A 15045-nucleotide genomic window follows, 5' to 3' on the forward strand; every position below is an offset into this window, starting at 1 on the left:
TGTTGGCCAGTGAGTTCCAGGGATCTTCCTCTCTTTATCCTCAGTGCTGGGACTACAGGTGCCTGCTGCCACACCTAAGTTTTTTGTGTGTGCTAAAAATCTGAACTCAGGTCCTCATGCTTGCATGGCCATCCCTTTACTGACTGAGCCATCTCCTAAGTCACAGTGAACAGCTGGGGCAAACTCTGAACGTCCCCAGGTATAAGACTTGAGAAATGACAAGTGCTTGTTGATCCCTAATAGGGGTTCAAGCCCCTGGAAAAGGCTAACAACTCTGTCGCCACGGGGAGGAAGTGGGAGACTGCAGCCCAGAAAGCCAACCCGTGACACACTTACTCTCTCTGTTGAGACCCTTCCCAAGGTCCCCTCCAAGACCTGTTCTTCCCTTCTCCCTGCCTCTGCAGTCACCTTCCATGATGCCCTCCCCCCACTCCATGCTGGTTAGTTTTGAAGGGAAGAGTTTAATGGTCAAAAATTCTAAGAAGACCCTATTCTCATGCAGGGCGTGATAGCCAGGGCCACCCACTACAAGGGGATTTCTGGTTTATTCCTAATATTCCATATAAGGATCCCACCTGAGACATATTCTCTCACTGGGACCTGGGCTTGCCAATCAGACTAGGCATGGCGGCCAACAATCTCCACCTCTCCAACACGGGCATTACAGGCATGTGCTACCATGCTGAGCTTTTCATATGGATTCTGGGGATCAAATTCAGGCTGTAATGCTTATGAAGCCAAAACTTTATGAAGAGAGCCCTCTCCTCAGCTCTAAACACTGTCTCTTTCCACTGGTGTCAGAGCTGGCTCTGAAATAGACTTGGGTCCCATTTAGAACTGGCATCAGGAAAAAGCATGTTCTCTACAGACCTCTTATATCAATGTGGGAAACAGAATAAAGCCACGGAGAATTTGGAGACTTGGATGGATTTGGGGCCAACTGATTAGTTTTTTTTTTTCATACATGCTTTGAATAAGAGGCATTTCTGACCCGCACACTGACATTTTTTTAACTTAGTAATAGTGAAGCAATCCCTAGAGACTTTGGCTGCGGCCACTTAATTATATGAAACTTCATGGGGATTTTTGTGGCTTTGGCATACCACACAATATGCCACATGAAAACTTAATAAGACAGTCAACGTTTTTAAAATCTTTGATGACCATTAAATGTCTCACACAAAAAAATGCTTTTGCCAGCCAAGGCACAACAATGTTCTCATAAATGTGAGTCTAGTCAAATAATGAGGATGGACAAAATCAGGATGTAATACTTAGAGCAAACTGTTTTTTTCTGGCCCTCTGTTTCCCCTGGGAGTTCCTCGAGTCGCCCCCTACCCCTGCTCCAACATCCCCACCAGTAGTCCAACCTTGTACAAGATTTCACTCCTACAGCCATGGAGCCCTACAAGCCCGACCCTCGTTTCACACATCAGCAGCCTCCACTGTTTGAACCCTTGGCAGTTCTGACTGAGGGACTCCCTACCCTCCCAGAAGAGCTTGTGGAACTTTATTGCATTGCTCTGTCAAGGTCTTTACCTGTCTGGAGGTTTGCTCCTGATGCAATCCAGGCCCTTTCCCAAGGCCTGCTAGCCCGCCTGCAGTAGCTGCATTGCATACTAACCTCGCCAAACCTCTTGTGTGTCCTGTGTCACCCACTTCTGAGTGCTGAGCTGAATCCTGGCTTCCCACTGTTCAGAAGGCTCTTTTTCTGGGGACCTTTTCCAGCCCCGCCCCCACCACCAAACTATTTCCTGTTTTCCCCACTTACCCATTTGCCCTCTTTCCTGGTGCATGCCTGGCAGTATTTTTTTTTCATTTGTGCCAAAATATGCAACGTGACGCTTGCCATTCCAGCACTGTAAGAAGACGCTGAAGGTGCCAAGTGTGGCCCTCACAGCCATCCCTCTTCAGAGCATTCTTATCTGAACTTCCTGTGCAGCCTCCACTCCCTTGTCCCCCGCCCCTGGGCAACCCTCCCTCGCCCCTGGGCAACCTCCCCTGCCCCTGGGCGACCTCGATCCACTCTCTGGTTTTATGAATTTGACCGCTCTGGAAGCCTCCTATCAATGGAGTCAGACAGGACTTGCTTCTTCATGTCTGCCTTCTCTCCTTAGCACACAGTGTCCCCCAGGCTCACCACTATGAGCATACATCAGAATTTGCTTCCTTTTCAGACTGAATAACATTCGGTACCATGGACTATATATATTTGACTTATTTGCTGAATTGTTTCTACTTCTTGGCTTTCACCAACCAAGGTGCCATAAATATGGGAGCATAAAGATCACTTCCAGCACCTGCTTCTACTTCTTTTGAGTATTATGGAATTGCTGGATTATTTGGTAATTCTACACCTGAACCTGTTTGGCAGAGGGCTGCAACATTTCACACATTCCAACAGCAGTGTGCAAGGGTCTCACTGGCCTTGCATTATCACCAGCCCCTGTTGTTTTCTGGCTTTTTGATGCCAGTCATCCTGTGGGGTGTTAAGAGATATTCTGATTCTGATTTGGTGAGGCAATACTGTGGTTGACTTTTTAGCAACCTGGGGCCAGTAGTGAGTTGAAGAATATGTAAGGGCTGCAGCCCACAACACCTCTCTGCACTCTATGTGCTACCATACAGTTTCTGAGCTTTGGGCAAGGGGCTAGAGATTGAAACACACAAAGACACACAGACAGACAGAAAGACAGAGATATGGACTTCTTCACTGGTAAGAAGCCCTTTATTCAATAGCACCATGGAGGCTTATATACCCAACACAGTCAGGTTGAAACCTGAAGCCAACAGGTGAAAACCTTATTCTCTGATCCTCAAGGCCAAGGCAACACGTGCTCGTGAAGCAGAGCTGGTAAACAACTTTGACACAGCTTTCAGTAGCTCAAATCAAAAGGAAAGTAAAGATCTCTAGCAGGGAAGAGCAGCTGGAGGCCAGGACTTCAAATGGTCCTAACATCAGCCATGCCTGTGTCAGCTGTCACTAGCCAGATGATGTTGAAGGAAGGCTGCTTGTTGGTTCCCAGCTGCTCAGCCGAGAAATAATCACACAGAAACTATATTATTTAAATCACTGCTTGGCCTGTTAGCTCTAGCTTCTTATTGGCTAACTCTTTCATCTTAATTTAACCCATTTCTAGTAATCTATATATCATAGAGAGGCTGTGGCTTACTAGATAAAGTTCCAGCATCCATCTCTAGAGGGGCTATATGGTTTTTTCTCTCTCTAAGCCTTCCTTCCCCCAGCATTCAGTTTAGTTTTCCCCACCTACCTAAGTTTTGTCCTATCAACAGGCTGAGGCAGTTTCTTTATTCACCAATGGTATTCACAGCATACAGAAGGGAATCTCACATCACCTCCCCTTTTCTGTTTAAATAAAAAAGGAAGGTTTTAACTTTAACATAGTAAAATTACATATAACAAAACAGGTACCAAGCAAGAATTACAGTTACAATATTTATATTTACTTTATCTTTTATCATAACTAAGGAAAGCTATATTATCACTATCTATTCTTCAACTCCATCAAAGACTCCAGAAGGATATAATATTACCTTAGTAAACAGGAAGTGCATTGGAAGCAACTTCCAAAACTCTAGAATTGACAGAGACATCTTGCTACCTGGACAGTCTCCCAAAGTTCTTCTATACCATTGGGGCATCCATCTTTAGCCTACAGGCCCATAATATCCAACAGACTTTTCCATGAAGCAGAAAATTTCAAAGACAGTTCTACCTATATTTGCAGTTTGTCAGTAACTTTCTTCTATGTCCTGCAGAATGTCTAGCAGATTATTTTATGAAGCAGGAACCTTGAAGGACAGTCTCACCTTTAGGCAAGTTCAGCAGTCATTTATCTGTGGGCCCTGCATGTCCAGTTCACTCAACATACCATCAAGCAGTCCAGGCAAGAGCAGTTTCTTGTCCAAATGGCTAACCAACTTCGTAAAGAGCCTCTTTGATGCCCATCTTCCTCTTGAAGTAGCATGGTGCTGCCAGGAGCAGATGTGTCTCACTGTCATGAAAATTCCTAAGTTTTTAAACATTTTAAATGCCATATTCTGTAGTCTATGAGAAGTTTAAAGAATGCCTACCCATCTGAAATACATCTCTGTACATTTAGAATATGCCTACAAGTTTGACTATTATAGATGATTAGCTATTAACCTATATTTCTTAATTATACATTACATTTTTAAATGCACAAACACAATACCTTAATCAAGAGCAGAAATATACATATAACAAAATTGACCTTAAATTTGTATCAATAAACCAAGATTGATACCAATGTAAATCTCTATAGCATTTCCCCCTTTAAATGTAAAGAAACATTTATAAACAATATTTGGGAATATTGACGTAGTTTTCTTCAAACTTCTTCCTGATTTTTATTGGGTGAAGTATTTTGGGAGGTATTTACAGTGACCTTTCAAGGTGTTTTGGTCCATCAAACCTTATTAGTCTGGAAGGATTCCACAGGCTCTAATTTTTTTAGAAACAAAAGAAGAACCTCTTTTCCAAAGCAACATATACTTAGACCCAAATTTTGAATTCAAGATACCTTTAAAATATATATTTTGGTTTAGCTTAGCAGTCCCCAGAATCAAATGTCTCTCTGCAGTCAAAAAAATTCAAAGAAAACACAATAGTATACATAATCCAGACTCTTTGTGTATATTCCATCTTTACGTGGCTTATTCTTTATTTACTCCTTTTAATCTATGACTGTCTGTACTCTGTTTCTTTAATGACTTTACCTTTTTTAAAACCATTTACTTCTTTTTTTTTTTTTTTTGGTTTTTCGAGACAGGGTTTCTCTGTAGCTTTGGAGCCTGTCCTGGAACTAGCTCTTGTAGACCAGGCTGGTCTCGAACTCACAGAGATCTGCCTGCCTCTGCCTCCCGAGTGCTGGGATTAAAGGCGTGCGCCACCACCGCCCGGCCATTTACTTCTTTTTATAACTGTCTATATTCTTTTTCTTCTCTCTCCCAAGCCTACATACATTTATCTAACATTGTGACCCATTTAGAGGTCTTTTATGTCTGAATGTGTCCTATTGTGTATCTGTAATTCTTTACTATTCAGGAGCACTTCTTAAACTGTGAGGCACTTTTTAAAAACTTAAGATGTGGCACTGCTAGGGTATATATGGTACTGACTGCTTGCCCCACCCAGTCCAGCATGGCAGAGCTGTTCACTGCCTCTGAGCCCCACACCACCCCAGTTGCAAGAATGCAGCAGGTCTATGTCAAGCCAGTAAGCAGTTTGTAACAATTTGTTTACAAACCCTATTTAAATGATCAGCCTCCTGAACGAGCCAGAGTTCTTACTGGCAGCACAGCCCGGAAAGCCAGCATTTCAAAACAGCTCAGCTTTTTTTTCTGCTACCACTGAATCAGGAAAACCTCTCTTAAAGGAGCCATGCCTTTGCTTGCTACTAGCAAACAGAGCCCACCCAAGAAAATGCCACTACCAAACCATGTTTAACTCTGTTCTTTTCTGTCTAGGATTCCTTTTTAAGCTTTTTCAGGTTTTTATGTAGATGTAGTTACCCATGTTGGCATGCCAATTTGTTGAAGGAAGGCCACTTGTTGGCTCCCGGCTGCTCAGCCCAGAAATAATTACATAGAAACTATATTATTTAAATCACTGCTTGGCCCATTAGCTCTAGCTTCTTATTGGCTAACTCTTACATCTTAATTTAACCCATTTCTAGTAATCTGTGTACCACCATAAGGCTGTGGTTTACCGGATAAAGTTCCGGTGTCTGTCTCTAGCAGGGCTACATGGCTTCTCTCTCTCCACCTTCTTTCTCCCAGCATTCAGTTTAGTTTCCCCCGCCTACCTAAGTTCTGCCCTATCAACAGGCCAAGGCAGTTTCTTAATTCACCAGTGGTATTTACAGCATACAGAGGGGAATCCCACATCAAGATGACTGAGAGATTAAAGCAGTGAATCTTGGTGCAGGTGTTTTTCAGTAGGCAGGCATCACCCACACTGCCATTCAGAGGATGGCTTCTCAGATCTAGGCATGGGTCTCCAGTGGCTGAGCTGGGCAAAGGGGACAAGTCTTTATACCTCTTTCCTGGGATTGTCATTTGCTTTCAGATAACGTTTAAACTATTTCTTGAACAGATAATAGTCACAGATAATGGGCCCCTTATCTGGGTCTGGGTCAAAGTCATCAACATGCTGCACAACCCATGAGCATTAATTAGTAGTTATAGTAATATTTTGGTTTGTTGAGAGGGTCACAGGCTATGAAGACCAGGCTGTCCTCTAACTGGTAATCCTTCTGCCTCAGCCCCTTGAATTCTGAGATTACAGATGAGCACTGTCATAAACAGCTTCACATAATGCTTGACCTTGGTCCCCTCTGTTTTTTCTAAGTCAGACCTCAGTGACCAATGAGCAATGAGTCCCCTTTACTGGAAGTTTGTAAATGGGTCTTGTCTAGACCCTAACGCTGAGAACAGGCAGTGATGGTGTTAGGCCAGACAAGGCCTGGGTGGGAGGGGAAAAAGGGCAACAAAGAAGGCAGAGCTCTTGTCCCAGCCCTATCATCTAGTCCACGACCCTCACTTTTCCTCTTCAGGAGACTCTGGGGCCCCCTGCCTCAGGGCCGTGCCTCTGGAAACATCATAAATAGGAATTAAACTGATTCCATTAGAGTGAGTGAAAACCACACAGAGCGAGAATGGTGACATCAGTGATTTCCATTGGCCAGAACAAGGAAGAAATAAAAGGAATCTGGAAAAGATCCCTCAAGCCCCTCAAGGCCTTGGAAAGCTGACAATGCTGACTGTTTAGTGTGGACCAAATTGAAAGCAGAGGCATGGAAGCAGCCGCCAAGCCTGGCAAGGTCCAAGCCACAGGATCCGTGGCATCCAAAGTCCATGCTGCGATGACTGGAGCCCTTCAAGGAGGGCTTCCAGGTGCAGCCTAGCTCCCCGATCTGTAACATACAAGGGCCTCCAAATCCCCTTGTTTTCCGAGTCTGTGATTCTTCACCTGATCCTAGCCAAAAGGCCAAAAGCATTAAGAATCTCCGATTCTGGGGAGCTGCCCAGGTGTGGTCAGGTCACTGAATATCTTTGGCAGCAAGTCCTTCAATGTGCTGGGGTGCTGGGATCATTCAGAAGTGAAGGATTAGGGGGTCATGGCCCAGGGAAGACCAGAGCCAAGGTTGGCAGTGGCAAGAACTCTGGGTTTTGACTGTGGATTCCTTCTTCCAGCTGGGCAGTGCTGTGCTCCAAGGCTGCAGTACTGATCCGCATGCTCCGCCCTCTACCAATAGCAGTAGAGGAGGAAGAAGGACTGCTCCTGCCCCATCTTGGGCAGAGCTGCTCCTGATGCAGGGGCCACAGTCCCCCTTACTCCCACCTCAGTTCCTGTAGTTCCTTCTGCCAGTCAAGCAGAAGAATATTCCTCAAGCACCTTGTCCGGTTTTCCTATTCCCTGACCCTCCTTCCCTCCCACTGGGATATGGAGAAAGGACAAGACGAGGGCAAGATTGGAGGACAGATGGCAGAAGCAAGAAGCCAGGGTGGTGGTGACCTGTGGGCATGCTCATTGCAGGAAACAGCAGCCGCCTTCAGGCCGACCTTTGTCAGAAGCATTTGCCGGACCTGCCCCCCAGCAAGTGCCATAACACCGTGCCAGACACGCAAAAGGAGACCAGCAGCATGTGGAGCCTGATGGTTATTGCTCAGCTGTTGGCCGGCATTGGGACAGTGCCCATTCAGCCGTTTGGGATCTCCTATGTGGATGACTTTGCAGAGCCTACCAACTCACCTCTGTATATCTGTGAGTCTTGAGCTTTAAGAGGGCTGTGAGGTAGGGGGGATTGGGGCCTGATATGACACCTGCAGAAGCTCTTGGGGTTGAAATGATCTTCTTGGCCCACAATACGGTAGGTGAGAAAGAGCTCTTAAAAATACCAGTTCTGTTTCCTTCTACTTGTATGGGTCTCAAGTGGCTAGCCCAGGTCTCCAGGCTCTCACCTGGAAGACAGAGCCAAGATTCTTTGTGTGTGCCATGTGCTTTGGGATTATGGGAGCCGATATGATCACCATTTAGCACTGTTTTGAGTCTTTGACATCACAACATGACATTGTGTTCTACCAAGTTCACACTAGAGAATCATGCAATTGAGTTCTTTAAATGCAACAACAAGACACATAATGTTTTAAGTAAGCTTAAAATTTGTATTGGGCCACATTTGTAACTATTCAGGAGACCATGTGGCCTCTGGGCCATGGGTTTAGCCACTCTGTTGATCCTCCACAAGTCACTCAGTTCTCCAGGCTCATGCTGGGTGATACACTACTTCTCTGAGCTGTGAACAGGTTGTCATGTGTGAAGCGGGTAGCAGATGGCCAACTGGTGCCTGATTTCTTTCCTCAGAAAAAGCCACACTGAGCTTTCTCAGGGCCCCGGGTCAGAAACTGCATCTCCAACTCTACCTTCGCTCGCCAGAGCCACAGCACTGTACACAGAAAGCTTCACCCACTAACACGCCCTGGACTGGTATTTTTAAAGATATGGTGGAGGCAGGTTCATTTCAGGCCGGGAGATCTCTCTGGCAGGTGCTGGAGGAGCAGCAGGCTTGGTGCTGCCAGCCTTGGCATCTAGCCCTTATCTGCAGGAGATGTGATAGGCGTGGGCTGCAGAAAGTGACCTAGGCATGATGGGCTCCTTATTCCCAGGGGACAGTGGGTGATACCTCAGGAATCTCCCCCAGTTTGGGAAACTAGGCTTGCTGAACATTCTCAATGTCCCCTCAACCCCTTCTCCCTCGCTTCAATTTCCAGCCATCTTATTTGCTATTGCTGTGTTTGGACCAGCTTTTGGGTACCTGCTGGGCTCAGTCATGCTCAGGATCTTCGTGGACTACGGCAGGGTGGACACTGGTAGGTATGCAGAAGGCACACATTCTTGTCACCCTTTTTCTGGGGCTTCTGATTTAGCCCCTCCTCTAGAGACGAGCAATGGAGCTCCGGGACCATGTAGGACAATGCCTGTCGCAGAGTGACTGGAGATCATTCTGCCACTTTGTTCCAGAAAAAAAATACTGTCTCCATGTTTGATATCAAGGAACACAATGGAGGCTTCTAGATGGAGTGTGGAGCATATTTTCAGGAGAAAATTTCTCTTTTGGAGGACAGGCAACCCACCGGCTGATGGCTATATACTTGGGCAACTAAGAATTATAGGTCCGCCTTTCTTAGGGTTCCTCAAAAGTAGGGTGTAAAATGGAGCTCAGAGCTCAGTGGTTAAGAGTACCAGGAAGACCGGTCTGAAATTGACTAATGGGCCAGAGATTTGGTTTCCTGGTTCATTAGAGGAAGTCAGATGTACGTAACAGTTCCCCCACCGACATGCTAAGGAGACCGTAGGATGATGGAGATGAAGTGTGTAGTACATGAACCACGCCAGCCCTCTGGAGACTAGGTCATTGCACCATTATTCCCGCCAACAGCTAGGGAAGGAGCACAGTGTGAACAGGGGTGGGGGCTGGGCATTCTCTAGTGTCTGACTTTCTGTGCAATGGTTTGGGTGGTCTGGGAAGACCAGAAAGGCCTGGCGAGGGAGTGTCGTGACCACGGTCCTACACCATGGTGTGTCCTGTCACCATTATGGGAAGAAAGTCAGGGAGACCCCTTGAACTGAATGCCCCTTTCTAGTATGGAGAGAATGCACGCATTCCACAACAGACACGTTCATCCTTTGATTTCTTTCTAGCTGCTGTGAACTTGAGCCCAGGTGACCCCCGATGGATCGGAGCCTGGTGGCTGGGCCTGCTCCTTTCTTCAGGCTTCTTAGTTGTTACTTCTTTGCCCTTTTTCTTCTTCCCTCGAGCAATGCCCAGAGGAGCAGAGGTAAGTTTCCCAGAGCCCATGACTTAAGCACAGTACGCGGGGTGGGAAAACAAAAAGCTGGGAAGCTGCAGCTGCTTCAGTGCACTGGGTGAGAAGGTGACAAGTCTGGGGACACAGGGCTCGTCAGAGACTGAGAGGAGGTGCCCCTAGTAGTCTCTTACCATGATGTCATTTCAAAGACCAGAGAGTTCTAGGGAGCATAGTTTGGGAACCCCCGAGTTCACCTAAGCTGAGCTAAAGTGAAAGGAAATAGTAACAATGAACGGTGGGATGGGGGGGATAGGGAGCTATCTCAGTCCGCAAAGGGCTCGCGTGCAAACATGAGGACCTGAGCTTGATCCTCACAGTATCACTTTCTAAAACGTCAAACATGGTGCTGTGTAACTGCGATCCCAGGCTGAGGAAGCAGAGAAATGGGAGGATTCCTTGGGGTTTCCCAGCCGGCCAGGCTACATGGGGAGCTCCAGGCCACTTAAAGATCTTCTCTTGAGAAAACAAAATCAAGATGGTTGGTGCCTGGAGGATGACACCCAAGGTTGTTCTCTGTCCTCCACATGGATGGACACACACAGAGTCTCACACACACTGAGCAGGTGGCGAGGCACAGTTGACTTCTATGTTTGATAGATCTTACTCCAAGGTTTGAGCCTGAAAGCCTGGGTGAGAAGGGGAGTCTGGGGCGTGAGGTGCAAGGATGCGCCGAGGGCGGCATGTTTTGAACAGGGTTGTATCTGCCGCAAAAAGGAACTAGGAAGTTGAGAATGGAGACTGAGTGGGGCCTTTATGTGAGGCTGAAATGCTTGCTGTTTTCTCCTGTGAGTTCCAGGCAGTAGGGTGACTGGGCACTGTGGTGACTCCCCGGCCACCTATGGCAGTTGGCTGAGGTTGGGGTTCATGAAGGAATAGAAGTTGGAGATCTGAGAGGCTCAAGAAAAGATGGAAAATATGGCTAAGGGCCAGGGCAATGACCACCAGAGATATGAGGCCAAGGGCAGGCTGGTTGTTCCTGAGGGGGTGATGCAAAGACTTGGCTGTGGATTGAGTTGGAGCTCATGTGTCCAGGATTTGAGACAGAAATGGGCCCCACTGTGGGAAAGGGGTCATGGGTAGAGGAAGCATTTACAAGGTTATGGCATATTTTGATAGGCTAGGTTAGACAGATCTAAGCTTGAAGACTTCCACTCATAAACTAGTTGAATGATCTTAGCTAAGTTGCTTTGTTTCTAAGCTTCCTCTCCTGTAACATTCTTGGGGGTAATTAGAGAACCTGTCTGGGAGGAAGCTGTGAGGAAGGAGGCAATGCAGGGGGAATGATGGGCATGTTGCCCAGAGCGGAGCAGGTGCTCAGTTAATGGGAGCACCAAAGAATGCTAACAGCAGAGCCCAGGCCTACGTCTATGCAGTGGCTCAAAGAGAGTCACGGCCTCTGTCTTGAGCTGCTGGCTTCAGACACTAGCAAGGGCACTTGAGGTAATGTGCCCAGAAGGCATAGGTGATGGTTAGGACAGAGCCTGGACTCACCTTTGGACTGGGGAGAAAGCAGAGACCCTATAGAGGACACAGAAGGAGAGAGCTAAAAAGAGTAGACATTGGAGACCCCTGTTGTCCTAGAAGCCAGCCATCCCTGGAGTCTGCATATGGGACACTGTGTAGTCATGACATATAGACAAGGGGTAAGATCCAGGGTGATGCTTTTGGCCTCAGTCATGGGAAAGTCAGATGAAATAACATGCCCTTAGGTTCTGTGGGAGGTGTTGGCATGGATTAACTCTGGTCTCCAGCCAAGGCACCGGGCTCATTAAAGCGCAAGTGGTGTTTGCTTCAAGAGTGCATCCTCAGGATGCCCTCCCATGCATCCACGTGGTCCTTGAGCCACCGAGTCCAGAGAGTCAAGGGCACAGGGATGGGCCATTAACATCACCATGTTTGCTGCTTTCAGAGGTCTGCTATCGCAGATGAAACTATGAAGATGGAGGAGGACCAGTCAAGAGGCTCCCTGATGGATTTCATTAAACGTAACTGACTGCCCCAGCAGCCTTGGGTGGGCTGGTTCTGGGTGGCAGGAGGCCAGGTTCAGGGTACAGGGCGACAAGAAACAAGATCTGGGACCGCCTCACCTCCTAGGTGCCCCCTCAGTTTAGAGGGCTTCGGTCAATGATCCTGGTGGCTGGTTCTTGCTAATCCAGGCAGAGCCAATCACCACCCCAAGCCTCCACTTCCATTCTCTCCTTTTCGCTTCCTGTAGAGGTGGCAGTTGTGGGAGGAGACCTTTCCCAATGTGAGCTCAGTTTCTATTCACCTACCGCCAGCATCATCTTAGTCAGACCACAAATGTGCTGAGCGGGAGTCCGAGGACTGTATGCTCCTAGGATGACAACTGTGAGCCTGAGGTTCTCTAATTGTGACCCTCGGAAGAGAGGAAGCTTGCCTAGGGGGACGAGTCGGGGTGCTGGCAAGGCTCTGGGAAGCCTATGATGCTCTTACCAAGGCCTGTCCCCTGACAGCTATCTACCTGCAGGGTTCCCCCGCATCTTCCTGAGGCTGCTGATGAACCCCCTCTTCATTCTGGTGGTCCTGGCTCAGTGTACCTTCTCCTCTGTCATCGCTGGCCTCTCTACGTTCCTCAACAAGTTCCTGGAGAAGCAGTATGGGGCCTCAGCCGCCTATGCCAACTTCCTCATCGGTGTGTCAGAGGGCGCTGCTGCAGGACCTGAGGGGTGCCCCCTGGGGAGGAACTGGGTACCGTGCAGTCCATCCAAGGATAACCCAGGGCCAGACCGGATACAGACCGGAGACAGGAGGACTTGCCCAAGAGAAAGAATTTTAAGGATATTTTTCCTGGTTGGCAACCTAGAATGTTTTTGGCAGATTTCTAAGACTCCTATTCTTCTATTCAGGAGTGGGTGGAGACTGGGGGCTGCCTTCCTTCCCATCAAGAGGGTGGGAATCTGATAGTCTCCCAACTGACCTTATCAGGGGCAACAGAGGAGAGAGAGAACATGGAGCTTGAGACACACAAAACACCTCTTAAGGGGTTTCCTCCTCCAGGAGCTTGAGTCTCAATGTCATGACACATTAGGCTCCTTCACACAATGGCAATGCAAATGCTCAGAGCTGCCCGGATAAATGAACCCAGAATCCATGGAGGGGGTGTCCGTACTTCTTGCAGTAGATGCTAAGAACCACCGATGGGGGGGGGTCCATCAAGTGCCTGGGTGATACCTGGAACCAATTCATAGATGAGCTTGACCACATATATAGATTTGACAAGATAAGATATGAGGATGGCTCCCTGGACTCATTGAGCTCCAGTGTAGGCTTTAGATAGGACATTATTATCTCCCCTTCAATCTCAGACTTAGTTACCACCCAAAAATGATCTACTTCCTTATCCTTGTTGCTGTCATCTTGTTTCCAATTTTGTTTCTTTGAGACAAGGCCTAGAGCAGCTCAGGCAAATAATGAACATGCTAGGTAGGGGACGGTGACCTTGGATTCTTGATCCTCCTGATTCTGCTTCCCAAGCGCTGGGATTATATGTGTCAAAGGTTGACTGCTTCTTTTTTCTTTGATCAGGCAGGCCAACCCTCTAGTGAAGCAACTTCTCAGGATGTACCCAGTCAACACTCAATAGTTAATAATTCTTGGTAGTCATCCACTACTATCGTAATCAAGTATACCCAGTGTTCTTTCATGAAGCAGCGCTCCTCACTGGTGGCGCAGCTTAAGGCTCCCGGGCTGTGCATCCAGCTCCTCTCCTTCTCCCCCAGGTGCTGTGAACCTTCCTGCTGCGGCCTTGGGGATGCTGTTTGGAGGTATCCTCATGAAACGCTTCGTTTTCTCCCTGCAAACCATTCCCCGAGTGGCTGCTGCTATCATGACCATCTCAATGATCCTCTGTGCCCCTCTCTTCTTCATGGGATGTTCCACACCAGCTGTGGCTGAGGTCTACCCCCTCAGGTAATGAACTAAGGGATGCAGAGATGCCCTTTGTAACCGCAGCCAGAATCCAGTCACTGTGTGTCTTTCTGCTCTGCCTCTTTTTACCTCCTCTGTCCTGTCTACTTGGATCTGATCTCTGACATGGAAACACAGAAAACCAGGTCTCAAATAGTGTGTTCCATTATGAGATGAGACCAGCCAGTGGTCGGGGCGAAGGTTCTGATTTGTAAGAAGCACCAGAAACTAATCAGTTTAGTTTCTGAATGAGCCTGAGCCCTAGGAACTAGGAAATAATCTATGATTAGGGCCAGCCCTGGGCAAGCAAGAGTTAGGTAGAACTTTGTTTAGCTGTCAAAGAAAGATGAGAAGACGTAAAAAGATTTCGAGACGAGCAATGAAAGTAGGCAGAAGAAGCAAAGGGCAGGTCCAAGTGCCAGCCTATTTGTAAAAAGCAGCAGGAAACATGCATTTAAACTCAAGCTTCACTTTCAGTAAGGGTGTTTCAACCCTGTGAGCAAGGGACATGCACAATCCCCTACCCCTCACCCCCTCGCTCCAATAACTGCCTTGCAACCTTTTCTTTAGAATGTAGCCTAAGGAGTTTGCAAAATTTGGAGACTCTTTTAACCCCTATGCGTTCTTTTTCTCATAGAGAGCTACATCTCCAAATATAGCAACAGCATCAGGCAAAGAGCAAAAGAATAAATACTTTGAGATGACCTCTGTATTTGAAGGGTGAGGGAGGGGATGGGAAACAAAGGAAGCGAATGTTGCTTAGCATGGGGAACTCCCTGCTGTTCTGCAGGCTGGCTCTGCAACCAGAGAAGCCTGAAAGCTTTGGGGCCTTTAGGAGGTTTTCACTGGGAGTTTGGTCCCAGCTCTGTCATCTGTTTTGCCCGAGTTCTAGGTATGATGTTCTTCATTGCTATGGGAACTCCTAAGCTATAGTTTTCTCATCTGCATAAGAAGCATGATTTGTTCTAGGCTTACTGAGGTGACTATACCTGAAGATCCCCTTCCACTGTGACATCCTATAAATGCTAACAGTCACTAGCATTGCTACACCAATGCACTATTCAGCTGTGATCTGTTAGTCCCTGCCACAAGTTCCCCAAAGAAGATCAATAAGATCAGTCATTGAAATCCACTTTGGTGAAGTTCTGACTAGGCTGAGAAAGGGAATATGGAGACCCAGATCAGCAAGTCCATATTGAATCA

General features: G+C 47.3%; 1 protein-coding gene across 2 annotated transcripts in view; it reads left to right on the forward strand.

Annotated features, from left to right (window-relative positions):
• Positions 1 to 15045, forward strand: part of Slco2a1 (solute carrier organic anion transporter family member 2A1) — a 77506-nt gene that overhangs the window by 49734 nt on the left and 12727 nt on the right. For both annotated transcript variants that reach the window (XM_038323408.1, XM_038323409.1), the window contains 6 exons: positions 7583 to 7810; positions 8818 to 8916; positions 9749 to 9885; positions 11825 to 11900; positions 12404 to 12568; positions 13656 to 13845. In XM_038323408.1, the coding sequence (XP_038179336.1) occupies positions 7583 to 7810; positions 8818 to 8916; positions 9749 to 9885; positions 11825 to 11900; positions 12404 to 12568; positions 13656 to 13845 (895 nt within the window). The remainder of the gene's footprint in view (positions 1 to 7582; positions 7811 to 8817; positions 8917 to 9748; positions 9886 to 11824; positions 11901 to 12403; positions 12569 to 13655; positions 13846 to 15045) is intronic.

Source organism: Arvicola amphibius, chromosome 3, assembly GCF_903992535.2.
Source record: "Arvicola amphibius chromosome 3, mArvAmp1.2, whole genome shotgun sequence".
NCBI lineage: Eukaryota > Metazoa > Chordata > Mammalia > Rodentia > Cricetidae > Arvicola > Arvicola amphibius.